This window comes from Meles meles, chromosome 6, assembly GCF_922984935.1.
Source record: "Meles meles chromosome 6, mMelMel3.1 paternal haplotype, whole genome shotgun sequence".
Taxonomy (NCBI): Eukaryota; Metazoa; Chordata; class Mammalia; order Carnivora; family Mustelidae; genus Meles; species Meles meles.
Window position 1 is genome coordinate 54,419,069 of NC_060071.1, and position 26,125 is coordinate 54,445,193.

At 43.5% G+C, this 26,125-nt stretch overlaps 2 protein-coding genes across 3 annotated transcripts in view; one reads left to right on the plus strand and one right to left on the minus strand.

Annotated features, from left to right (window-relative positions):
* RNASE9 (ribonuclease A family member 9 (inactive)) overlaps positions 1-2,714 on the plus strand; it is a 28,985-nt gene extending 26,271 nt beyond the window's left edge. The window contains 1 exon segment of the mRNA XM_046007825.1: positions 2,609-2,714. Coding sequence (XP_045863781.1) covers positions 2,609-2,714 — 106 coding nt within the window.
* An 872-nt stretch (positions 2,715-3,586) lies between these two features.
* On the minus strand, positions 3,587-24,699 carry RNASE10 (ribonuclease A family member 10 (inactive)). Of its 2 annotated transcripts, XM_046009258.1 has the most exons (3): positions 24,652-24,675; positions 9,514-9,725; positions 3,587-5,259 (listed from the first exon to the last, which is right to left on the minus strand). In XM_046009258.1, exon 3 carries the CDS (start codon positions 5,252-5,254, stop codon positions 4,607-4,609), a length of 648 nt encoding a protein of 215 aa, XP_045865214.1. In that variant the 5' UTR covers positions 5,255-5,259; positions 9,514-9,725; positions 24,652-24,675; the 3' UTR covers positions 3,587-4,606. The 2 variants fall into 2 exon arrangements, with proteins under 2 accessions (XP_045865214.1, XP_045865215.1); XM_046009259.1 differs by lacking the exon at positions 9,514-9,725 and having other exon boundaries at positions 24,652-24,699.
* Between the last annotated feature and the right edge of the window lie 1,426 nt (positions 24,700-26,125).

Below are 26,125 nucleotides of genomic sequence, written 5' to 3' on the forward strand. Positions count from 1 at the left end.
GGGGAGGCAAGGAAAAAGGGAGGTGTCCAAAAGGACTTTGATATGCTATGGAAGACTCCCGGGATGCTAGAGGCCTTGCTACTGTCAAGCTAAGGTTGTTCTTCCTTCTATTAAGTCATCAACCTTAAGACAGTTGGGAATTTCCTGGATTAATGTCATACTCTGCCCATCTCAGGTCCTTGTCAATGGGCTGCAGGTCAAGAAGAAACTTAATTTTGTTTACTTTCCCTTCTGCCTTGGTTTCCCACATCACTCAAGGAAGGGAGGGTGATGTTAGGGCTCCAGGAAACTGAGTTATGGGTCTCTGGGACTTAAGCTATTGACAAGAATGCTATTTCCTTGTAACTCACCCTCATTACTTAAGATAGTTCCACATTAAAAACCCCTAAGCTGAGAAACTCTGGAGATGTGGGCAACCCTCTGGGGCCCCCTCCCTCTCTGAGAGGTTTATACTGTTGCTCAGTAAACTTTGCTTTGCTGCCCACCACTCTGTCTGGTCTGCCTCTTTATTCTTTGAAGCGGAGTGACCAAGAACTGTAGGCACTAAAAGCAGCAAATCCTGCAACGCTTCCAGGGTGATGTAAATCCTTTTAAGGGTGGTTTCCTCTTTAGAGCAGGGGGCCCTTGGCCCTGCCTGCTTTTCTCCCAACTATCCTTCATTACTAGTACATATGTGCTTATCACAAAGGCAAAGAATCAAGAATCCTGGCCCTAAACTCTAGTTAGAGTTGAATGTCGCCATTTGGAGTCCAGGAGAGCAAACTGAAGGGTTCCAGAAATCAGGAAGCAGCAAATGGGGGGAAGGGCAGGAACACTCTGTTTAAATGACAGATCAACCATTTATAAATTGGGTGATCTCGGTCAAGATAAACTTGGCGTCTCCAAGTCTATTACTTCTCTTCTGTACAATGCAGCCAATCTACTCCACTACCACCTCTTTACAGGAATTATGCAAAACCAAGTACGTGACAGCATCTGGTAGAGTGCCTGCGTACTGGGAAGGTTTCCTTCCTGCTTCTCCGGAAAAGAACACACTGAGCCCTCTGAAATGTGAAGCAGGCTGCACAGAATTTGGCAGGAGTCCGAAAACTTGCTCCTTTTAAATAATTCTGTTTCATGCAATTTTTATAACTTGTGAGAAGGTTCTAGATAATCAACAAGCAGGTAATCTTTGATCAATAAATGTGCCAATGGCGACACCTGGGTGGCTCAGTTGATTAAGTGCCTGCTTTTGACTCAGGTCATGATCCCAGGGTCCTGGGATATAGTCCTGCATTTCCCTCTCTGCTCAGCAGGGATCCTGCTTCTCCCTCTGCCCCTCCCCCTGCTTGTGCTTGCGCTCTCTCTCTCGCTCTCTCTCTCTCTGGCAAATAAATAAATAAAATCAGAAAAAAAAATAAATGTGCCAATGAAGAATATAGAAGAAACTTACAATATAGTTGCTTCTACAGAGATGCTTATGACTTCCTTGGGCCATATATTGTATACTGAAAATAAATAACGGCTGACTAAATTGCGTATACAGGTCCGCATCCCTTACCTAAAACTTTTGGGGCCAATGCATTTTGAAACTCAGAATTTTTCAGATTTTCAAAAGCAATAATGTGTAAGTGCATGTGTACGTACGTGGGTGATACTACTTAAACATCCCTAGAGGAGTCGATCTGAGACAGTGTTCATAAACAAACTCTGACATTTCCTCAAAGAAATATGTAATGGGCATACAGCATAAATGAAGCATAAAGGTAATAAGTAGGCTTGTGCCATTAATTCAGTCAGGTTTTGCATCTAAAGGAGTTTGGGAGCCACTTTGAAAGAAACCCCTTCAGTTTTCAGAGGCTTGGGGATTTAGGAACATTAGGTAAGGGATCAAGGACCTGTTACAGGGCTAATGCATGTGACTGAAAGGGTAAGGATGGAGTTACACTGGAGTTGAAGGAGTTGGTGACAGTTTTGCGAATGAGGCAGCATTTGGACTACTATGAGTTAATTTTCTGTCCCTGGTGGGCGGGGTGTGTCTTGTCACCTTGTTCTGTGGGTCACAGAAGCTGTGTTTTCCTGCGTGAAACACTGGGAGCCCGAAGAGCATAGAGGGTTTTGTGAGTTGCTTTCCTAAGACAGTCTCCACAGTTGGAGCCTGACCCCCGAGAGTGTCCCAAGTGGAGAGGGACACTCGAGGCGGAGACGAGGACAGTGTGGGAACGCCAAAAGAGAGAAGCTGGCGGGAACCTATCTACAAATGAGAAAATACAGGCTTTAATTCCTAGCTAATCCCATCTCTTAATATTTAGAGCCAGACAATGTGGATCCTTTGGCTTTTGGTAAAAATGAAGTTACCCTTACAACATTTTCACATTCCTTAATGCCTTTGGTTTACCCTCTGGACAAATTCCCAACATGGCTGATTTCTCTGACATCCATTCTTCTCTCCTCTCCTCCCTCCTCATTTTTTATTTTCTTTCTGGCCTGAGATAACCTTTTGTTTGTTTCCCCTGAAAGGGATTCTGCATCAGGAAGAATAGGAATCTGCCCTAGCCTTGACCTTGGCCTTGGCCTTGGCTTTGGCCATACTTCCTGCCCTTCTCCTCACCCCCTCCCACCTCTAAAGGTCAGGGCCCCTGCAGATGCAGACACACTTCCTGCCCAGCAACACTGCTCCTCCTAGGTTATTACTGCCAGAAGAGGAGAGTGAGAGGTCTGAAGGGAAACGTTGAACCACGGGAGTCTGAGAGGATACCAGAGGCACCACGTTTAATGGTTGCCTATTTGGGAGAACAGGAAGGACAAAAGAAATTGGATAATAAATGAAGAAAGAACAGGAAAGTAAAAGCCAGATCAGGGTAAGCCCGATCTTTTTTCCCCCGCTAGTCTTCCATTCTGTATGTCCCCGACTCTGGAGTGTGTTACTGTCTAGTAGAAAGAAGCAGAGGAGTCTCCCCCCTCAGGTGAGGAAATCTCCAAATTAAGTCACAGAGCAATTTTCTTGGATTCCCTTCTGCACCCGTGCATGTCTCACTCCACTATTTCTTTTTTTTTTTTTTAAGATTTTATTTATTTATTTGACAGAGAGAGAGATCACAAGCAGGCAGAGAGGCAGGCAGAGAGAGAGGAGGAAGCAGGCTCCCTGTGGAGCAGAGAGCCCGACGCGGGGCTCGATCCCAGGACCCTGAGATCATGACCTGAGCCGAAGGCAGCGGCTTAATCCACTGAGCCACCCAGGCGCCCCTCACTCCACTATTTCTTGATGGAAATTAATTCAGAGGAAATGGGCTGAGGGCAGCCACTTCCATCCTCTATTTATTCAACCTCATCGTTTTTCCACTCCACGAATAGATTCAACCCCTTCTCTGCTGAAATTATTCTTTCACCAACATTCTTCTGCAGAGCAAAAAGGGGGAAGAGGTGATGACTGACAATAAGACACTCTTGATCCCATCCATTTTGCATCATTGAGCACGTGAAGTGAGCACCAGTCTCACTTCTGGACATAAGTAAACCTTCTGGAAACAGCTCTCTTTCTCCACCCTCCCACAGCTCCCTATGCCAGACTCTTTAGACTCTACGACCTACATCTTCTTACCTGGCATAGCATAAATCATCCATATTGGCTGAATGGATTTCTTTATTTTTAAAGATGAATTTATTTATTTGAGAAAGAGGGTGCTTGCAAGCAGGGGTGGGGGCAGAGGGAGAGAAGAGAATTCCCACTGAGGACAGAGCTGGGGGGCAGTGCTCAATCCCACTACCCTGAGATCATAACCCAAGCTGAAATCTAGAGTCTGACCCTTAAGTGGCTGAATGAATTTCTAAAGGGATTCAGAGAATGAACAGGGAGCGCCCAAAAAGTAGAGGAAAAGGAAAACAGAGGAAATGTTGGCGGTAAGAGGTGTATGTAAAAGAAAAAAACAAAGAGATGGAAAAAGAAGCAAGACAAAAGGGCAGATAGTAGAAGAAGGCCGAGAGAGAAAGGGGTTGAGAAGGGTCAAATGAAAGAGCACTGTCCTTGCCCCATCACATGTTCTAGCTCTGTCTGTGCCACTCAGCACCTTCCCAGCAGCCGGAAGACTAGTCCTCTCTTTTGAGGGCTGCAAGAAAAAAACCTGACCCACGGGGTTCACCAGGTGCAGTCACAGCTTGAGTCACTCATTTCCATCCGCAGCTCACAGGTGAGTGTGGAAAGCCCAGGAGGTTCGTGTGATGGTAGCAGCAGGGAAGGACGTGGCTGGAGGATACGTCAACCTCTTACAGTCCACACCCAAAGACAAAGGGACTGGGAAACAGGCTGATGACCAGAGTCACCACAGAGACTAGAGCAGTTCTTCACTTATCTCCTCCCAGGGCAGGGCGGACGGGAAGACCTAGAGACACTACAGATCGTTATCCTGTTCTTTCATCTCTAGCCCTAGGAACAAACTGCAAGTTGGGTGAAACCTAGGGGAAAGCAGCACTGTGTTCTCAGGGGAGAATGATCCAGAGGAGGCCAGCCCCTTTTCCCAGAACCTTTGTATGCAGAACACCAGGGAGGAGGAAACCAGTAGGAGAAAGAAGTGAGAAGGAAGAGAAAGAGGAGAAGGGCGAAGAGGAAGGATGAAGAAGATAAGTCATTTCATTGTCCAGACGTTATCTGGAACTTCGAGTCATTACAGGATATAATAATATACTTTTCAAAAATGACAGTGAGGTAATTGCAGTGAGGAGGGACCTGGCCTGGTTTGGACAGCCTGCAGAGTGTCAAATCGAAAGGACGGGAGCTTCTGTGGCATTTGCCGCCCTTGAGCTCACAGGCAACTGGAGGACTGTTACAGACAGCCTTGACTGTATCCGGATCCTCGTGGATGAACGTGTACTGGCTTATGCACGTGCGGTTGTGTTCTTTCAGCTTGTGTGACATCAGGCTGTTGCACTCCCTGGTCATCAGGTCAGACCTAAGGTAGTCTTTGTGGCTGGGAAGGAGAGGCTCAGCTCTGAGCATCTTGTTTCCCTGAACTTCGTCTTCCCCGAGGACGGTGTCTTCAGACCAGCCCGGTTGCACCACTCCTTTGTTGCTAACCAGCAAGGTTTCTGTAGTTTGGCTGCCCTCTCCTTGAGTGGCCTTGGTCTTGTCCTCGGAGTCACTGGACCACAGCTCGCTCAGGGACTGATCGCTCTCCTGTAGGACTGCTGCAGCCATCTGCAGCCCCAAACCCAGGCCAAGTCCCAGGCCCAGCAGGAGCAGCAACATCATGAAGAAGATCTGCACCAGAGTCAGCTTCATTTTTCCTGGAGGGCAGAAGGGATACAGAAGGGCTGACTTTGAGATGCAACTTGGCTCCAGAAGGAGCCCTAGACTCCCTACTAAACACTGACTCCATAGTCTTCAGAGTCTCCTCCCTCCTCGGCGTTACCCTCCTGGCAGAGATTCTTTCGTTTCTCTGGTCCCTCCCCACAACATTCCTGTTGCTGTGTACTAATGTGTAGGTGACCAGGAGAAGCAGTTCTGAAACTGGTTTGCATATGGGGAAACAGTGGGGAAAGTTAACCTCAAGTGGCTCCTACACAGATATTAGTTCCAAATAACCCAAGAGAACGGTTGAGAAGACAAGCAATTACAGTGTCATACTTTCCTTAAGAGAAATTCTTTTTTTTTTTTTTTTTTTAAGATTTTATTTATTTGGGATGCTGGGTGGCTCAGTGGGTTAAGCCTCTGCCTTCGGCTCAGGTCATGATCCCAGTGTTCTGGGATCTGCCGCATTGGGATCTCTGCTCAGCGGGAAGCCTGCTTCCTCCTCCCTCTCTCTCTGTCTGCCTCTCTGCCTACTTGTGGTCTCTCTCTGTCAAATAAATAAATTAAATCTTTTTAAAGATTTGACAGGGGGATAGGGAGTACAAGTAGGCAAAGCAGCAGGTAGAGGGAGAGGGAGAAGCAGACTCCCTGCCGCGCAGCAAGCCCAATGCAGGGCTTGATCCCAGGACCCTGGGATCATGCCTGAGCCAAAGGCAGCTGCTCAACCGACTGAGCCACCCAGGGGCCCCCTTAAGAGGAATTCTTATAGAAAGCCTTATTCTCAGTAAAGGACTAGAATTGTCATAGGAGACTAACTCTCTATTTTTATCCCAAATTAATTTTTGTTCATTTAAGTATCTATTACTGTCCTCTCTACCCATCATTCCCCTCAAAAGATAAAAAGAAATAAAAAAGCACTATGGTCCATTCTTATTCCTAAGCCCCAAGCAGAGGCTACATGATAGGGACGGGTGGGGCTTTGAGGGGGAGGCAATGCCCAATTTCACATCTCAGGACCCTGTTAAAGCTACATCGTGTCAATGCCAGAACTCTTTTACTACTAAAGATCTCTTAGCACTTGGGTACTTCCTGCTGAATAGTTTCATACTCTTAGGGAGGAAATGGCATAAGAATGAAACAAACAAACAAAAAAAGTCCCCAAAACTCCAAAACGGACCTCCTGGGATTCCCTTACTAATAAAGACCCCAATGAGTGCTGAGAAGAAAAAACCTGTATCTTTGTCCTGTGAGGTCAGTTTTGTCCCTCTATCAAAGACATTTCCTCCCAGAAAAAAAATTTCTGTAAAGAACATCGAGACAATTGATAAACTAGGATATAGTCTGTGGAGTAGATAGGATTATATCAATGTTTGCTATACTGAATTTGAAAATTATACTATGATTGGGTGCCTGGGTGGCTCAGTTGGTTGGGCGGCGCCTTCGGCTCAGGTCATGATCCCGGACTTCCAGGATCGAGTCCCACATCGGGCTCCCAGCTCTTTGGGGAGTCTGCTTCTTCCTCTGGCCTTCTCCTCTCTCATGCTCTCTCTCACTCATTCTCTCTCAAATAAATAAATAAAATCTTAAAAAAAATTATACTATGACTATTTAAAAGAGTATCTTCGGGGCACCTGGGTGGCTCAGTCGTTGAGCGTCTGCCTTCGACTCAGGTCATGATCCCAGGGTCCTAGGATCGAGCCCCACATTGGGCTCCCTGTTTGGTGAGAAGCCTGCTTCTCCCTCTCCCACTCTCCCTGCTTGTGTTCCCTCTCTCGCTGTCTCTCTGTCAATTAGATAAATAAAATCTTTTAAAATATAAAAACTAAAAAAAAAAACTTTATAAAAGAATATCTTCATTCTTTAAAAAAAAATGAAGCCTGAAATATTACGGAACAAAGGGGCATACTGTATGCAACCTACACTCAAATGGTTCAAAAAATAGATTACATGTATGTGTATACATGAGTTTGCAGAGAAAGAAAGAAAATGATTTTTTTTTTAATGTGGGGAAAAGTTTTTCATATTATGTATCTGAATAGAGGATATTCAGGAATTCTTTGTATTATCGTTGTAACTTTCCTTTAAAGTTGAAAAATTTCAATATTTAAAAATGTTTTCTAAAGAACTTCCCGTCTTGTTCCCTGGGGCACTCAATACTACAGGGACTTACCTCCACACCTAAGTAGCTTCAGAGATTTTTGTGCTCTCCTGTTCCCCAAGCTCTTCCCTCCCAGGGTTTCCTTCTTCCTGAAAAGTGCCCTGGATGCTGGTCTGTAGAAAAATGGTTGGCTCCTGCTGGTCCCTGTGCTCTTAAACCCAGACTTAATTCCCAAGCCCACCCACCTTCCATTCCTCCCACCAGCACTGGATAAACACTCACTCAATTCTCTCTGCTCCCACAGACACTTTGAAGTAAGGCTATTTGGATAGACAGACATCCAAGGCAGGAAATGGTTCCAGCCTGGGACACTGCGGACAGATTTGTCTGGTCAGTTGTCCCACTTGCGAGTTCCACCCACTATCCTGAGCTTTATTGCAGCCTGACCTTACCATGAAGCTCAAATCAAGTCACTGTTTAATATTCTCCACATGTACATCCTTTAACACTTTCCTGTTCGTTTCTAGCACGTCAAGATCCTTGGCCTTTATTTGGGACAACTCTCCAACATGGTTATTTTGCTTCTTATATTTTTTTCTTTTTTTTTTTCTTTTAAGATTTTATTTATTTATTTGACAGACAGAGATCACAAGCAGGCAGAGAGAGAGGAGGAAGCAGGCTTCCCGCTGAGCAGAGAGCCAGATGTGGGGCATGATCCCAGGACCCTGAGATCATGACCCGAGCTGAAGGCAGAGGATTTGACCCACTGAGTCACCCAGGCACCCCGCTTCTTACATTTTAGACTTGGATCATGCCTTCATTTGAACATTGGAATATTTGATTCCAATGAACATTGGAATACTTACATAAATTTGCAAGTACCTTAAACCTAGCACTGCCCTCCACTCCCTTCTCCCTGTTTCCAACCCAACCATGATCCACATTCCCATCAGAACATCCACATTTTGCAAACCTAGTAATTTAGCCCTAGATGAGACCGATCCAAAGCAGCACCTTCACTACCAGTCTCTGCAGCCTGGGTGAGCAAAACCGGGAGGGTAATAATTCTGATCCTATTCATGTCTTTAGCTAAAAGTGACAGCAGAAGGTATTTTTTAAAGCACTCTGGAGATTATTGAGGAGCTATAAAAACCCCTTTGGACATACACAAGGCTCTTTAGGAGGATGTTTTGCTTTGTCATTCAGGCAGGAGTTTTCAAACGATGGTCTGGGAGCTGCCTCTGTGATTGGCAGCCTCCACTTGGCTGGCCTTTTGCAGTGCTGATGTCGGTAATTTAGGAGTACAATAACAACAGCTAAACAATACTGAGCACTTACTTCACACTAGGCATTATTACATTTCACCATCTACTTGTGTGCTATCCCTCTGTGCTGCCCATTCTGCCCATTCGGTCCAGTGAGGTCTACTGGTAACATGAAGAGGACATAAAGAATCTTCTCCTGAGCAGCCCCTCTTCTCATGCTCACTCTCTCTTCCACTCTCTGTGTCTCTCTTTCAAATAAATAAATAAGGGGCACCTGGGTGGTTCAGTGGGTTAAAGCCTCTCCCTTCGGCTCAGGTCATGGTCCCAGAGTCCTGGGATCCAGCCCAGCATCGGGTTCTCTGCTCAGTGGGGAGCCTGTTCTTCACCTGCCCCCCCATGCCTGCCTCTCTGCCTACTTGTGATCTCTGTCAAATAAATAAATGATATCTTAAATAAATAAATAAAATCTTTAAAAAATAAGTTTAAAAAGGGTGGCTCAGACGGTCGACTGTCTGCCTTCCCTCACGTAATGATCCTGGAGTCCTGGGATCAAGGGAACCCTGATTGGGCTCCCTGCTCAGCCGGAAGCCTTCTTCTCCCTCTCCCTCTGCCCCTCACCCTCACTCATGTACACTCTCTCACCCTCTCTCTCTCAAATAAATAAAATCTTTAAAAAATAAATAAAATAAAATGTGGACTTAAAAAGTAATGGACTTCCACTTGTAGTCAGGATGGAGGAACAGTGATTGGATTTTGCCTAAAGCTCCTGGAAAAATGGACAAATAATATGAAACAATAGATTTTCAACACATTGGACAAAGACGATGAAGTCCAGCGATCACTGAGAGAGGGGAAACAAAGGGGATGAGTCTACTCCTCCAACTTACTCCCCGGGGAAAGTTTCTGGGCCAGATGGCACTGAGACGAGGACACGGGCGGAGTCTCTCAATCTTCCCGAGATGAGGAGATGGAACTGAGATTCCAAGGAGGACCAGGCAACTTGAGTTCATGCGGCAGAATACCAGGTGGGACAGGACTTCAGAGAAAGAAGTCCTGGGACCTTTGGTGGGAAGACACTGCTTCACATCTATCAGAATGGCTATAATGAAAAAAAAAAAAAAGTAGTGATAATACGGAACACTGGCAAGGATGCGAAAAAACTGGATCTCTTGTATATTGCTGATGGGAATATAAATGGTACTATTACTTGGGAAACAGTTTGGCAGATTTTTAAAAAATATTAACTACATGCTTATCTTACAACTCAGCAATCACACTCCTGGGCATTTATCTCAGAGAAATGAAAACATATGTCCACCCGAAAACTTGTACACGAATGTTAACAGCATTTCATTTACATTAACCCACACTAGAAACAGCCCACATGTCTTCCACTGGGTGAGGGGCTAAACAAACTGGAAGGCATGCACAGCACGCAATCCTACTCAGCAATAAAGAGGGATGGGCTACTGACACTCCTAACAACCGGATAGATCTCAGAGGCATTGCGCTGCATGAAAGAAATAATAACATCAAAGGTCGTGTACCCTATAGCTCCATTTAGGCAACATCCATGCAATATGGAGAACAGTGTTTGTCAGGGGTTTGAATGGTGGGCATAAGGACACAGATGTGATTCTAAGGAGGTACCACAAGGGAGGTCCTTCTGTAGGTTTGTTTTTGTTTTTGTTTTTGTTTTTTAAGTAATATCCACACACAAAGTGGGGGCATCGAACTCAGGACCCGAGATCAAGAGTCCCACACTCTACTGGCTGAGTCAGCCAGGCACCCACACAAGGGAAATCTTGGTGGTGATGAAGTTGTTCTATATCTTGTTTGCAGCAGTGATTGCATAAATCCACATGTAAAATAAAAAGACACAGAACTACACACACACACACACATTATGCTACTGTCAATTTCACACATCATGTGGATATGTAAGATGTAATCACGAGAAAACGGGTGAAGGGTATATTAGAGCTCTCTGTGTTATCTTGGCAACTTCCTATGAACCAATAATTTTTGCAAAATAAACACTTATATTAAGTGTCAAGCCTCATTATAGATGGTTTACTAACAGTATGGAGAAACACATGTCTACACACACAGGACCCTCACCTACACGGTTATTTACACTGGATATCTAGCCTGCGGTCTTCTTCCACCCCACTCAGCCCTGTGTGGATGTTAAATTCAACACGTGTATTAAAATTTCAAGTCGAGATGTCAGGCGGTAGTTAAATATAGTGACTATAGGAGACTGTACAGCAGACCAGTGTGAGCTGGAGCTACAAATTTCAGAGCCATCAGCATATGACCAGGTATCTAAAGTATGAGACTGAAAGGGCATAAGGGTCAAGAGAAGGTTGGTTTTCTACTTTGTTTTGTTTTTAAGAAAAGACAACATGAGCTTGTTTATAGATAATAAAGACTAAGCAGAGAAGAAAACCAATAATGCAGGAGTAAAAGGCAAGACTTGTTGGAGCAATGATGTTTGAGCGCTCGGACTCCGAAGACGAGTTGCCTGGGGGTAAGTGTGAATCCGTGTGATTGCATCTGAGAATCACACCTCAGGGTAGTGAAAGGGAGGTACAACGTCTTGGTTATGAAAGCCCGGATTTGGGGATGTGGTTGAGAAGCACTTGGTTACGCAAGAATTAGCAATGGTCAGCACACTCCTCCGCTGGGCACGCAGGAACTTTTCCCTCACCCTGCAGTGGCAGCTGCTTCTGCCCAGTGACAGCTGACTGGATGGGTGTGAAACCAGCTCAGCCTCGGGCTGGATGTTCTCTAAGCTATGAGGAGTTTCTCAGGATGAGAAACATAAAAACAAAAGAAGGGGAAAGAAGGGAAAGCGAACATCGATTCACAACTAAGGGATTCAACTTCGCTGTGAGTCCCAAACCAGCCATTGCCTTTTTTCCCCAGGGTTTTCATCACACACATGCCCTCCAGATGCACCGAGGTTCAGAGTGGGGCCAGTGGGGTGGGAGGCATTTTTCAGAGACAGACAGGTTACTTGAGATGACCCCATGCTCAAACGCTGACATCCATTAGGACTGCAGAGTGCTCAGAAGGGCGCAGAGCTTGGTGTCGGTTTAGCCCGACCCACCAAACCCAAAGGGACCTAGCCATGGAGGAGACCGGGCAAGCATCTTGGTAGGGAACGCTTCCTGGTGCTCCTACGCAGTGTCATTTCCCCTACAGAAACTGTTCTGCAGGGGCGCCTGGGTGGCTCAGTGGTTTAAAGCCTCTGCCTTTGGCTGGGGTCATGATCCCAAGGTCCTGGAATCGAGCCCCACCTCAGGGCTCTCTGCTCAGCGGGGAGCTCACGTCCCCCCTCCCTCTCTGCCTACTTGTGATCTCTGTCTATCAAATAAATAAATAAAATCTTTTAAAAAAGGAAGGAAGGAAAAAAGGAAGGAAGGAAGGAAGGAAGGAAGAAAGAAAGGAAGGAAAAAAGAAAGGAAGGAAGGAAGGAAGGAAGGAAGGAAGGAAGGAACTGTTCTGAAGGTTACGCTGTGCTCGGGGTGGCCAGCCATGAAGTACGTAGAGACCAGAATCTAACCGTGCTCTGAGCAACAAACTGCAAACTGGCGCAGAGCTGACTTCACCCAGAGGAAGTGCCTTTCCTTCCAATTCATACAATGGTGGTATTTAGGCTTTTGGGGGACCTAATCAGATGGCTTTGCATTTTCGTTTACTTTCACCTAAATGACTTTATATGACCCTTACAACTTCCTCAACAAGTAAAAGGAACTAAAATTATTTCTCTTGTTTTACAGTAATCTCGAGGTAAGTGACTTGCCTCAGGCCACATAGCTAGCAGGCAGTAGAATGGGGGCAGGACTCTGACCTATAGGATCCCACCAATTGTTCCTTCTTTTATCCATCTATCTTGCCCCTGATGGTCTGGTCCTATTGAAGTCATTTCCTCATGGATCTAGAGAACAACTGGTTATCACTGATGCCCAAAACAATCTTAAAAATATCTATCTCATATAAGATGGATATTTTCGGTTCTTAATAAGAATCCTGACAATTCACATTTATAAAATGAACTCACATAAACCTGGTCAAACCCATAGAACTCAACCCTTCTAACCTGTGCTGGATTTTTCTTTTCTTTTTTCCTTTCTTATTTTTTTTTTAAGATTTTATTTATTTATTTGTCAGAGAGTACAAACAGGGCAACAGCAGGCAGAGGGAGAAGCAGATTCCCTGCTGAGCAAGGAGCCTGACATGGGACTTGATCTCAGGATCCTGAGATAATGACCAAGGGGAAGGCAGATGTCCAACAAACTGAGCCACCCAGGTGACCCCAGATCTTTCATCCTTATACTCCTTTGTCCCCTCTAATTTCTGCAGTCTCCCTGGTCTGGGCTTGTCTGGTGTAGGCTCTGTCTAGCCCTGGTTCCGTTTGGTAGATGATCCTCTGGGGAGTTATGGTAGTGTGTCCTGTTCTTTCTAACGGAGTGATTTTGGCACCTTCTGTAATGTTGGAGGAGTTTTGCTAATAACATATGATCAATAAAACAGACCACAACCATCCCTACTCTAGTGCGACAGGAACTTCCAGAACCAACAAAGTCTACAGAACGAACTCCCCAAATTGTATCTAAATCCTACACCTCTGCTAGGAAAGACACCAGCTCAGTTAATATTCTGGGTTGCATTTTCTATAAAAATTACATTCATCCATTTTTTTCAATCAGCACAAGTAACATGCACTGACTTCTTTGAAATAGGCTTAATTATCTTTAAAGACATATTGTCTAAAATTTTTTTTGAAATGGCTTTTATTACTGATTTACATGCCAAAGAAACAACCAAATTTCCTTGTGAGGTGCACTATTCTTATTATGAACCTTCCTACATTTTCACATCTGAAGATTATCAGCTATAAACTAACCATGGGCATTTTAAGGTTCTGTCACCTATAGGTAGTTTCTGTTTATTGCTGGCCTGAAGGCTCTGTTATAAATACCAATGAGAACTTGTGTCTTTGATAAAAGGTGTGTCAGAGCCTCATGAAAAAGGACTGTACCAGATACTTCAAGCCATTGACTCTTTAAAGCATAGATTCCTAAGGACAGGTTTTTGAGTTAATATCATTTAGACAACTTGCATACCAAACCAGTAGACTGAGCCAAAATTTCCAGAACTCTTGGTCAATTAGCAAACAACTTCATGGGACTGCTTACACAAGATCTAGCAGAATAAGAATTAGTTGTATGGGACTGAAGGAACTAATAAGATAAATTTGCAGTTATTTGTTTGGAATATTGTTTTAATGTCTATTTCAATGTTGATGCTATTTTAATGTTCTATTCTGAATATCAAAATAAGGCTTTTTTCTTTCTTCTTCAACTCTCTGTAATCCATAACAAATTACTAGATTCTGCTTTTTTTTTTTTTAAGATTTTATTTGTTTATTTGACAGACAGAAATCACAATTAGGCAGAGATGCAGACAAAGAGAGGGGGAAGAAATCTCCCTGCTGAGCAGAGAGCCCCATGCGAGGCTGATCCCAAGACTCTGGGATCACGACTGAGCCGAAGGCAGAGGCTTTAACCCACTGAGCCACCCAGGCGCCCCTAGATTCTGCTTTTTTAAAACTGAAATAAACATTCTTAAATGATGTCTCCTTACTGACTCACACATCATCACCAAGAATTCAGAAACTTACCAAGTCTCCTTACTTTTCATGGCAGTGTAGTTATTTGCATAAGTTCAATAAGAATTTGTCTTCCTTTTTATCAGGATATAATGGAAAAACCAGTGATGCAACCAAGGCCTTGCCCAGAAGTCATTTCTGAGAATGATGTTTGTTTAATCCACTATGATGAATTAATGTGTGCAAAGTCCTCTCAGAAAACTTGCGCAGACCTGTTTACAGGGTCCCAGTTTTGCAGGAGGTGAGGAAGCTCACTCCTTGGCAGGTCAGGAACTTTAGGAAATTGTGAGGACCTTGAAAAGAAAGCAATTTGCCCAAATTTATAGGTACAATGGGCAAAACCTAGAGGAATGAGTTTCTTGGGCTTGGTTTTTCTAAACCCAATGTAGTGAATGATAGAGGCTTTTAAAAGTCCAACCTGAGATTCCTGAAAGAAACTTCCGGAAAGAAGTAAATGTTCTCAACTTTGTCAATAATACATGGCTCTAGATTTACAAAACAGATTAAGAAGTCCTATGGGGTCAAATGAACACTCCTGCTGCAACTGTATAAATAACCAGGCCAAACCAACAGTATTGCCCCTTACATTTTTTCTTTCCCACCAAACGGAGAGTATCCTCTCTCTCTTATCCTCAGTGCCTAGCACAGTGTCTAGCATAAAGAAGGTGGACACCACAAAAAAAAACAAAAAACAAAAAAAAAAAAGAAGGTGGACACCATTATTTACTGGAAGAATAAAAATCAAGTTATGAAATTGTATTTGCACTTGATTCGACCCACAAGGCAGTGATGGAGGGCTGGGGAGGAAGGATGAGGGGCTGAGCTCACCAGACTTGGTCTCCTCTGCTCAATTCCCAGCTTCACCTCGGGGGGGAGGGGGAGAGTCCATTAAGAATAAATTCATAATTTGCTTAAAAAATACTCTAGCAATAAATGAACACATAAATAAAAATAATAAAATAGGAAGGAGAGATGAAACAGATGGACAAAACATAGATTATTGTTGAGTTGCATGTACTGGGCACTTAGGGGTTAATTATACTCTTCTCTCCACATTTGAAGTTTTCCATAATAAGAAGTTTTTAAAAAATCATCTTGGGGTCCTGGGTGGAGGACCTGGATTAAGGTCCTGGGTTAAGCCTCTGCCTTCGTCCCAGGTCATGATCTCAGGGTCCTGGGATTGAGCCCCGCATCAGGAGCTCTGCTCAGCGGGGAGCCTGCTTACCCCCACCCCCTGCCTGCCTCTCTGACTGCTTGTGATCTCTGTCTGTCAAATAAATAAATAAAATCTTTTAAAAAATCGTCTTGAAGGGGAAGAAAATTACAAAAATGAAACCTGAGGACTCTGTGAGAAATGGAAATGAGGGATGAGTGAGGACAGGCAGTTTTTTGGTTTTGTTTTTGGATTTTTGCTTCCAGTAATTCAAACCATTCCCTGACCCACTTTTGCTTTCCTCTTCTGGCTGTTCCCTTCTGGGAGATTTGCAAAACACCAGAGGTTTTGGGAAAGAGTGTACATAGAGTGGGAGGGGCTCAAATGCACTATTTCCGCACTGAGCTGGCAAACCTCACCCCACACACTGGACCTCTGGCTGAGCCCATGCTGCCAGGAGCAGAATGGGAAAGGACTGCTCTCTGGGCTGAGGAGGGGGCAGGAGAGGGGTGTATGCCTGTGGGTGAAAATCAATACTGGACACCAGAGGAGTGACACCAGGAAAGTGGGAAGCACTGTGTCCTCTATTTGTCATTCCCTACCCGCACTGTGACACTGAAGGAAACCAGGATTCAATATAGTCAGCCGGGCCCTGGGAGAGAAGAAGCTGAACAGAAATACAGACATAGTTCTCTTGTGTCCACCACACATGCTCCTTCAGATCATCCTCAGGGCAACCTGGCTGCACGTGGGGCCAGGGCTATGGGTGAACACAGGATAAAAGTCACCTCAGAACACAAGACTCTTAAGGTTTGTTTCCATTACACCCCCGCCCCCCAAATTCTGTTTTACTAGCTGGTCATACTGTGTGAGATTCGACTGTGTGAGACACATTTCTTTCACATTCATCTTCTTTCCCAGCCCTTTTTTTTTTTTTAAATGAAATTACCTCCCAAAATCTTGACACGTTTAATTGGGCTTGTAGTCAATATCAACTTAGTGTGGTTCCTTATAACAAAAGGCGTTGTCCCTGCGAGTGAAAAGAAATAGTAGGTAGCATTTATAAAGTGCTGATTAAGTGCCACGGAATTGTGTTAAGTGCTCTCTTTACACGATCTCACCTAGCACTGTGAGGTAACTGATACTATACCCCACTTTATAAATGTGGAAACAAGGCTCTAGCAAACTTCAGATTTTAAAATACCCAGGAGCAAAAGACCAGTAAATGACAAGGGCAGTATTTGGCCTCTTTTAGAATGGCCACGAAATACTGAAAGAGTGAACCTTCCAGGGAAAGACCCAACCTTTCAAACAATTGTCATCATGTGATATTTCAACTTGAGGTAGTTGTCAAACAAGTTTTAGTGGAACTGCATTTAATTCAATTGGCAAAAAGCCCCTGAAATCAAAAGAAGATATACCAGCTAAATGGGTGACTTCTAATCTTTCAATCCGGAGGGACACTTTTTATTACTCCCAGCCCTCTTGAGTCCCTATAAACTACATTTATTGTTACTCTTATTTCTCTTGCTTAGACAGAGAAGAGATGATAAAGGCATCCAGAAAGGCCCGATGGCCATAGGGCTTCTGGAGTTGGCGGCAGGATTTACCCTAGAGCCCCTTTGGGTCCTTGTTCTCACTCCCTAGTCCGTACATGATTTTTTCTGTACAGCTGGTGTTTTTCTGACTCACAGGATTGACTCATACCAACGACTCCCAAGATAAAACTATAAACAAGAGGTTCACAGAAAAATATGCAGTGGGCAATAAATCACCAAGAATTTGATGAGTCCGTGGGTTCTTAGCATGCTCCATTGGTAGATTAGGAATTTGGGTAGATTAGGAGTTTGATTTTACAAATGGTGGTTACTATTTACCAAATGCCTGATCTGACCCAACCTAATTCTCAGATGGTACCAAAAATTTTAAGTTTTGAGGAGATTTTGCTATTATACTTACAAGTCACTACATTTAAGGTTTCTGTTTTATCAATAAAAAAAAACTTACCAAAGAGTTTTTAATAAGAGAGATAATGAGGGGGCGCCTGGGTGGCTCAGTGGGTTAAGCCGCTGCCTTCGGCTCAGGTCATGATCTCAGGGTCCTGGGATCGAGTCCCGCATCGGTCTCTCTGCTCAGCAGCGAGCCTGCTTCCCTCTCTCTCTCTCTGCCTGCCTCTCTGTCTACTTGTGATCTCTCTCTATCAAATAAATAAATAAAATTTAAAAAAAAAAAAAAAGAGAGATAATGAGGATTGCCTCAATGGGTTTATACAATTCAAATAAACTTAGTATGAGTTATCATGTTGTAGTCTTTTTTTTTTTTAAGATTTTATTTATTTATTTCAGACAGAGAGTGGGGGGAGAGAGAAAGCATAAGCAAGGGGAGTGGCAGAGGGAGAGGGAGAAGCAGACTCCCCACTGAACAGGGAGCCCGATATGGGACTCGATCCCAGTACTCCGGGATCACGACCTGAGCCAAAGGCAGATGCTTCATCAACTGAGCCACCCAGGTGTCCCATATCATGTTGTGGTCTTATTTACAGTAAACTTGTGGTTTTCATTAAGATTACTGAAATGTGGGGCACCTGGGTGGCTCAGTTGGTTAAGCACCTGGGTGGCTCAGGTGGTTAAGCCTCTGCCTTCAGCTCAGGTCATGACCCCAGGGTCCTGGGATCGAGCCCCGAATCAGGCTCCCTGCTTAGCAGAGAGCCTGCTTCTCTCCCTCCCTCTGCCTGCTGCTCTGCTTACTTGTGCTCTCTATCTCTCTGTCAAATAAATAAATAAAATCTTTAAGAAAAAAAAAGATTACTGAAATATTGGGGCGCCTAGATGGCTCAGTGGATGAAGCCTCTACCTTCAGCTCAGGTCATGATCTCAGGGTCTTGGGATGGAGCCCCACATCTCTGCTCAGCAGGGAGCCTGTTTCCCCCCACCCTCTCTCTCTGCCTGCCTCTCTGTCCACTTGTGATCTGTCAAATAAATAAATAAAATCTTTTTTATAAAAAGATTACTGAAATGTTGAAATTAGCTCACAGACCTCCATGTTTACAAATTTACATGTAGGAAAACAATCTTGAAAGGACAGCCAGAAACAGTATTAAAAAAAAAAAAAAAAAAAGCCTAGCAAGGAAATGGGAGGACCCCTCAATCTGCAAATCAGATCTTTTTCCTACATGAAGAAAACATTAGAAAACACCAAAGCTAGTGAAGGGGCTTGCTTTCTCTTCATGAAATTGTCTCTGCTGCCCTGCTCAGGTCATGATGATGGGGAGGGGTTAAGAGGGCACAAGTGGTTCAAGGAGCAGAGGCTTTTTCCACCCAAAGCCCACAGACCCGGTAAGGTCACCAGCAGACAAGCCAGTCCTATGCGCATGATGTTCTTAAACGGTAGGCTACAATGCCAAGGACAGAAACCACTCACCAAAGAGAAACTCAGTCTTTTCTGTACTTTCTTGAGATTAGACACCAAGCTCACTTGGGTCGGCAGAGCTTGGCAGAGAATCTATCTCTGAACAAGTAGATAGTAAGGTTTGGTGAGGCAGAGAGGAAGGGAGGGAAGGATCCCAAAGCAAAGCTCTAGCCCACAGCCTGGCAAATGAGCTCAGGGTAAAAGAAGTGTCCTGGGCTCCTCTGAGCGGTGTCCTTCTGGCGGGCTTCCAGATTTCTATGCTCTTAGAGTCTCTTTCTTTCCTCCCCCAGCATCCAGTTGCTTTGGCTTAGCTGGCTAGGTAAGTGATTGAAGTTCTGCCTTTATTTTTTTTTTTTTTTTTTTTTTTTTTTTTTTAAAGATTTTATTTATTTATTTGACAGAGAGAGATCACAAGCAGATAGAGAGGCAGGCAGAGAGAGAGAGAGGGAAGCAGGCTCCCTGCTGAGCAGAGAGCCCGATGTGGGACTCGATCCCAGGACCCCGAGATCAATCTGTACTAAGACATACTGATAAGTGAGACAGAATTTGTATTGATCTTTTCAGGTGAGATACTGTGTTATGTAGGAGAATGTCCGTATTCTTAGAAATGCATGCTAAGGGCACCTGGGACACCCAGGTAGCTCAGTCAATTAAACGTCAGACTCTTAGTTCCCGCTCAGATCATGATCTCAGGGTTCTAGGATTGAGCCCTGCGTCAGGCTCCATGCTCCGTGTGGAGTCTGCTCGAGATTCTTTCTCCCTCTGCCCCTCCTGCTCATGCTCTTGCTTTCTCTCTAAAATAAATAAATCCTTAAAAAGACAGAAAAAATGCATGCTTACATATTTAAAAGTGAACTGATGTGGGGCGCCTGGGTGGCTCAGCGGGTTAAGGCCTCTGCCTTCGGCTCAGGTCATGATCCCGGGGTCCTGGGATCGAGCCCTGCATCGGGCTCTCTGCTTGGCTGGGAGCCTGCTTCCTCCTCTCTCTCTGCCTGCCTCTCTGCCTACTTGTAATTTCTATCTGTCAAATAAATAAATCTTTAAAAAAAAAAAAAAGTGAACTGATGTGATATTGGCAACAGTTTACTTTCAAATGGCTCAGGAAAAGAAAAAGAAGTGTACGTGTGGTATCATGCTAACAACTGATGGTGGAAGGTACAGTAGTTCTCATCACATTACTCTTCTGACTTCTCTGTAGGTTTGAAGGCTCTCAAAGTAAAAAGTGAGGGACACAGTAGATGTTAACATTTCCAAAAAATATATCAAATCCATTGTAAGTATACCAAACTGATAACAGTGCCTGTCTTGACTAAAGGATTCTTTGTTTTTTTTTCTTGCTGCTATTCTTTATATTGTCCAATTGTTCTACATTAATATGTATTGTTTTTGTAATCATTTAAGATTTTTTTTTTATTTAAAATTTATTTTTCAGGGCACCTGGGTGGCTCAGCCAGTTGAGCGACTGACTCTTGATTTTTGGCTCAGGTCATGATCTCAGGGTTCTGAGATCAAGCCCTGCAATGGGCTCCACACTCAATATTCAGTCTGCTTATTGTTCCCTAGGATCTTTTTCTTTCTCTCTCTCTCTTTCTCTCTCAAATAAAATCTTTATAAAAATTATTTTTAATAATAGGGGCGCCTGGGTGGCTCAGTGGTTTAAGCCGCTGCCTTCAGCTCAGGTCATGATCTCAGGTCCTGGGATCGAGTCCCGCATCGGGCTCTCTGCTCGGCAGGGAGCCTGCTTCCCTCTCACTCTCTCTGCCTGCCTCTCTGCCTACTTGTGATCTCTCTCTGTCAAATAAATAAATAAAAAATCTTTTTAAAAAATTATTTTTAATAATAAAATAAAGATTAAAAATAAAATAATTTTATTTTAAAACTGTATATCTTTTTGTTTTGTTTTGTTTTTCTACACGGGGCTTGAACTCATGACCCCAAGATCAAGACTGAGGTGAGGTGAAAAGCTTCACACTCAAGCAACCGAGATATCCAGGTGCCCCAGAACTGTCTATTTTTAAAGGCCACAGCAAGGACTCTTCCCTCTGCTCCCGTGGCCTCTCTCACTGCACCAAACACCCTGCTCTGCCATCCCAGATCCAGACCCAGCCAAAGAAGCTCCCTACAAACCATGTTTCTCACGAGTGCTCCCATGCATATCACTAGCTCCATAAGCTTCTTCCCCACAGACATTTCCCTCATAAGCTACTGCCCACACAAACAAAATCTCTCTAAATTGCTCTCCTGGAACAAATGACTTCTTTTACCCCTGACCGCTCCTCTGTGCAAAGCTTCCACCTATAAACCAGCCCGTCCCCAAGGTTCCTGTATAACACTTCCCCCACCTGTCCTCTCTGAGTCAGTACCCTGGTGAATTCCTCCTGATGTGCGCCAAAGGTTTCTCCATTGCTGAGACAAAGGTTTGCCCTTCCCTGCCTGATGAAGCAGCGAATTTCTTCCATTTTCGTCTGGGATCAGTCACGGCTCTGTTCTCTTCCTGAACTAGCCTCCCAACTCCTCAGCTCCCATGTGGAAGCTGGTCAAGCCTGAAGTATAATTATAGCAGCAGGAAAGTACAGTGTAACATCCCATCTTCCTTCCATGGAACTGGAATGTTGGGGAAAGTCTACTACTATTACTCAAGCTTTTTGCAAACAAGCCCTACAAGTTTCCAAAGACTTCATTTGAATAGAATTTTAGAAGTTGTAAGATCAAAGATTTCCCTCTACAGCCTTGTCAAATATTCTGCTTGCCCCTGATTCAACACTTCAAGAATGCACTTCAACAATTTCTTCTTCATGGAGGTCTTTACAAACTGAGTGGAGTCTCTCTCCCTGTTCTAGTATTAACTCTCCAAAGTTGCACAGAATAAATGTGATTCATCTACATCGGTATCAACAAAGAGGACTGCTCCTTGCTGCCCCTCTTCATCTTCCACTTGCCATCAGCTTAAGTCCCCTCAGACCTTTCATATTCGATCCAAACATGTGATGTGTTTCCAAATAATACCCCCCCACAAGTCACTCTCTGAAGATGCAAAGATACAGAGATGAAAGTCCTGAGTCTGAGTCCTGGATTAGCCATTCCTTAGCTGTGTGATGGTGGAAAAGTCAGGTGACCTTTCTCTAAGCCTCTTTTTTCATCTGAAAAGTGGAAATGAGAATAACATTAGAGATACTCAATGGCCTCTATAAATATCGAAAGGAAAAAAGACATGCTCCTGCTTTCTCTCTAAAATAAATAAATCTTTAAAAAGAACCTGTATGAATGTGAAATCTTTTGTGGGCTGGAAGGCCCTGTGTCCATGTTACATGCTGTGGTTATTCACATTCAAGGTTAGTCAGAGCTGGAGTGTCGTAAGCCCCTTTCCTTGACCCCACATCCCTCGCCAAGCCAACCATTTCCCTACATAGCCAAATTGCTCAAGGGGGTCGTACATGTTGTCTCTGCTTCCTCATCTCTCATTCTTTCTGATGTCCCCTCCGACCAAGATGTCATCCTTATTGCTGTACTGAGACGACTTGTCAAGCAGTGACCTAGACCACCCTCCTCACTTGCCCTCCAAGACATCCTACTTCTGATTTTCCTACTACCTCACTAATGGTCATTCTCAGCTGCTTTAATGCCATCTATATGCTAATGACCTCCAACTTTATATGTCCAGCTTATATCTTTCTTTGATTCCAGACCCATTTATCCAACTTCATACTCTTCATGTACTCCTGGAGGTCTAGACTTTTCAAACTTCACAGCTGTAAAAATAAATTCTTGATGAATCACCCAAACTGCTCCACTCTTAAGGGTCTCATCCCAGTAAAGGGCAATTCCATTCACCTAATATATCAGGCAAAAATTTGTGAGCAATGCTTGATTCTTCTCTTTTTATCATACACAATTTCCAATAAACCAAGAAGTCTTATCTACTCCATCTCCAAAATATCTCCAGAATCTGACCTTGTCTTACCGCTTTCATCACTACCACTGGTACAAGTCCAAACTAACTTTTAGCCTTATCTACTGCAGTTAGTCTCCTCTCTGATCTCCCTATTTCCATTGATTTTTTTTTTTTTAAAGATTTCATTTATTTATTTGAGAGAGAGAGAGCATGAGCTGAGAGGAGGGGACAGGAGAGGGAGAAGCAGACTCCTCACTGAGAAGGGAGCCCAACCTGAAGGCAGATCTTAAACAACAGAGCCACCCAGAGGCCCCTTCATGGTCACTGATTTTCTACAAAGCAGGCAGTGAGGGTTTTGTTTTTGTTTTTTAAGGTAAACCAGTTAAAAATCCATTCAGTATCCTTCATGCTCAAAAGAAAACCCACACTTCTTACCATGCCCTACACCTTGCCTACATCTTCAACTTTACTTTCCGCAATTTCTGTAGTTCACTCCACTCTAATACTGTGGACTTCTTGATGTTCCTAAGTTGGTAAGTCTCCTTGGACCTTTACGCTAGCTGGGCCTGTGCTTCTACACTCTTCCCTAATCATTGCATTGCTTACTCCCTCATTTACCCGGCCTCTGGTCAAATGCCAGCTCCTCAGGAAGGCTTTCCCCGAACTAACCCACTTGAAATCTCTTGCCCCTTTATTCCTTTTATTACTTTCTTTAAAAAAAACAAAAAAACAAAAAAACCACAACTTTACTGAGGTATATTTTACATATCATAAAATTCACCCATTTCAGGTGTACAATTCAGTGACTTTTTTTAAAAAGATTTTTAAAATTTATTTATTTGACAGACAGAGATCACAGAGAGAGAGAAAAGAGGAGGAAGCAGGCTCTCTGCTGAACAGAGAGCCCGATGTGGGGCTCAATGTGGGGCTCGATCCCAGGACCATGGGATCATGACCTGAGCTGAAGTCAGAGGCTTAACCCACTGAGCCACCCAGGCGCCCTAATTCAGTGACTTTTAGTAGCTTTACTAGTGATGCACCCATTTGTTCTGTTCTCATCCCCTAAGACTCCTTATGCCTGTTTCATTTCCATTTCCACCCTGAACCCCAGGAAACCACTATCTACTTTCTGTCTCCACAAGTCTGTCTTTTCTGGACATTTCATATAAACAGAATCATAGAATACATGTTCTTTTGTATCTAATTATTTTACTCAGCAGGTTCTTGAGGTTCATCCATGACAAGAACAGTGTGGGTAGTTTGTTTCTTTTTACAGCTGAATAGTATTACATTGTATGGATATATATTTTTTTGTTCACCAATTATTTCATTTTTTTATTACGACTAATGTTGCTGTGAACATTTGTGTGTAAGTCTTTAATGGATATAATTTTTTTTCTTTTTTTTTTTAAGTTTTTTTTTTTTTTCAACTGAGCCTGTCAGGCACCCCTGGATGGTTATGTTTTTATTTCTCTTTGGTAGATACCTAGAAGTGAAATTGCTAGGTCATATGGTAGTTTTGTGCTTAACTTCTTGAGAAACTGCCAAACTGTTTTGTGGCAACACCCTATTACCTTCCCACAAGCGAGCAATGCATGACGGTTCCTGTTTCTGTCTCCTTGCCAACGTTGGTTAACGTCTGCCTTATTGTAGACATTCTGCTGAGTGTGAAACGGTATCTCACTGTAGTTTTAACTTGCCTTTCCTTCCTTTATTACTATCCATTCCCTCACTTTATTTTTTCTTAACCCTTACCATTTCCTTAGATTTCTTTACATTTGTATTTATTTGTAAATTGACTCCCCCAATTTAATGTAAACTCCACAAAGACAGGCACATTGTCTTGTTCTTCTTTGTTCCTTAATCTCTGGAACATAAGTGAATAAACATACCTTCCTCGTGTGTTCATCTTTTTCCCTGTGGCGCCGCCCAGAAACACATATTTGAAGAGTGCCCTCTCTGAGACACTGTGAGGCTTCAAGTTTCTTCAACTTTTCATGGGCAGACAAGAGTTTATAAGCAGATAATTTTGGTTTTTGCACATATGCATATGTGCACACATGTGCGCGCACACACACACACGCCAGCATTTCTGGCTTAATAATCTCATTATAAAAGGACAAAGTTCAAAATAAATGGAGAAAAGGGACGCCTGAGTGGCTCAGTTGGTTAAGCGGCTGCCTTCGGCTCAGGTCACGATCCCAGCGTCCTGGGATCAAGTCCCATATCGGGCTCCTTGCTCAGCAGGGAGCCTGCTTCTCCCTCTGCCTCTGCCTACCTCTGCCTACTTGTGATCTTTCTCTCTCTGTCTCTCTCTGACAAATAAATAAATAAAATCTTTAAAAAAAATAAAAAATAAATGGAGAAAAAATGGACAAACAAATGCAATTCAGGATCATCACGTCAAAGTTCTGGTTATCTGAGTGCCCTACTAGGTGCAGACTGATGACAAGAACTGACCCAGACATCCTTTGCACAAAAACCAAGCAGGATTATTTATCTAAAGGGCACAAAATAGCTCAATCAGAGAAATGAACACATTTTCCAACTCAGATGGGACTACAAACATCCTGACTCCAATGCCTTTACCAGAAGAGTGCACTGTTACAGGAAACTCCCAAGTAAGTGAGGGTCACATTAGACTATGTTCACCCTAGTTGTCTCATAAACAAGTGTGACTGCCAAGAGCCCCTCCCTGGATGGAGACACCTCATGTGTCTAAGAGTTACACAATACACAATACCACTGCAGGATGGGATTTGTTGTGTAAGGCATCTCTCGGGCTCTTCAAAATAAAATAAGAAAAAGGAAGACTAAGGCCAAAAATCAAATAGCCAACAAACAAAATGGCATAAAAAAAATGAGTAACAAAGAGATAGAAAGCAAGAAAAAAAGAGAGACTGGCTGTTGAGATAGTAAGCTTCCCACAGTGAAAAAACTCAGAATGGAAGTGAATTGAATATGAAAACCAAATGGAAGGGGCGGAGGAGGTCTTCGACCTAAATACCAGAGAATAAGGATTCCTTCCAAACAATGTCAAGTCTAATGGAGTCCAAAACTAAAATCTGGCAAAAAGGCTAAGGACTGGAAATGTTCCATTTTCATCAGAGTCCAAGTTTACGATAACAGAAACACCAGGCAGAGAGCCAATGTTTGTTCAAACGATATCCTTTAGAAACATGAAGTAGTTAGAAAGAGCAGATGCCTGTTTACAAAGGAAAAAAAATGCAAATCTAAGCCAAATCAGATCTAGACAGAGGGCACAACACAGAAAGAACAGTTCTGTTCTCCCCCACCTTCTTGTTTTAAAGGGATGGCAGATGGTATTATCTGGGTCTCTATTCCTATTGGCAATCAACAAATGGC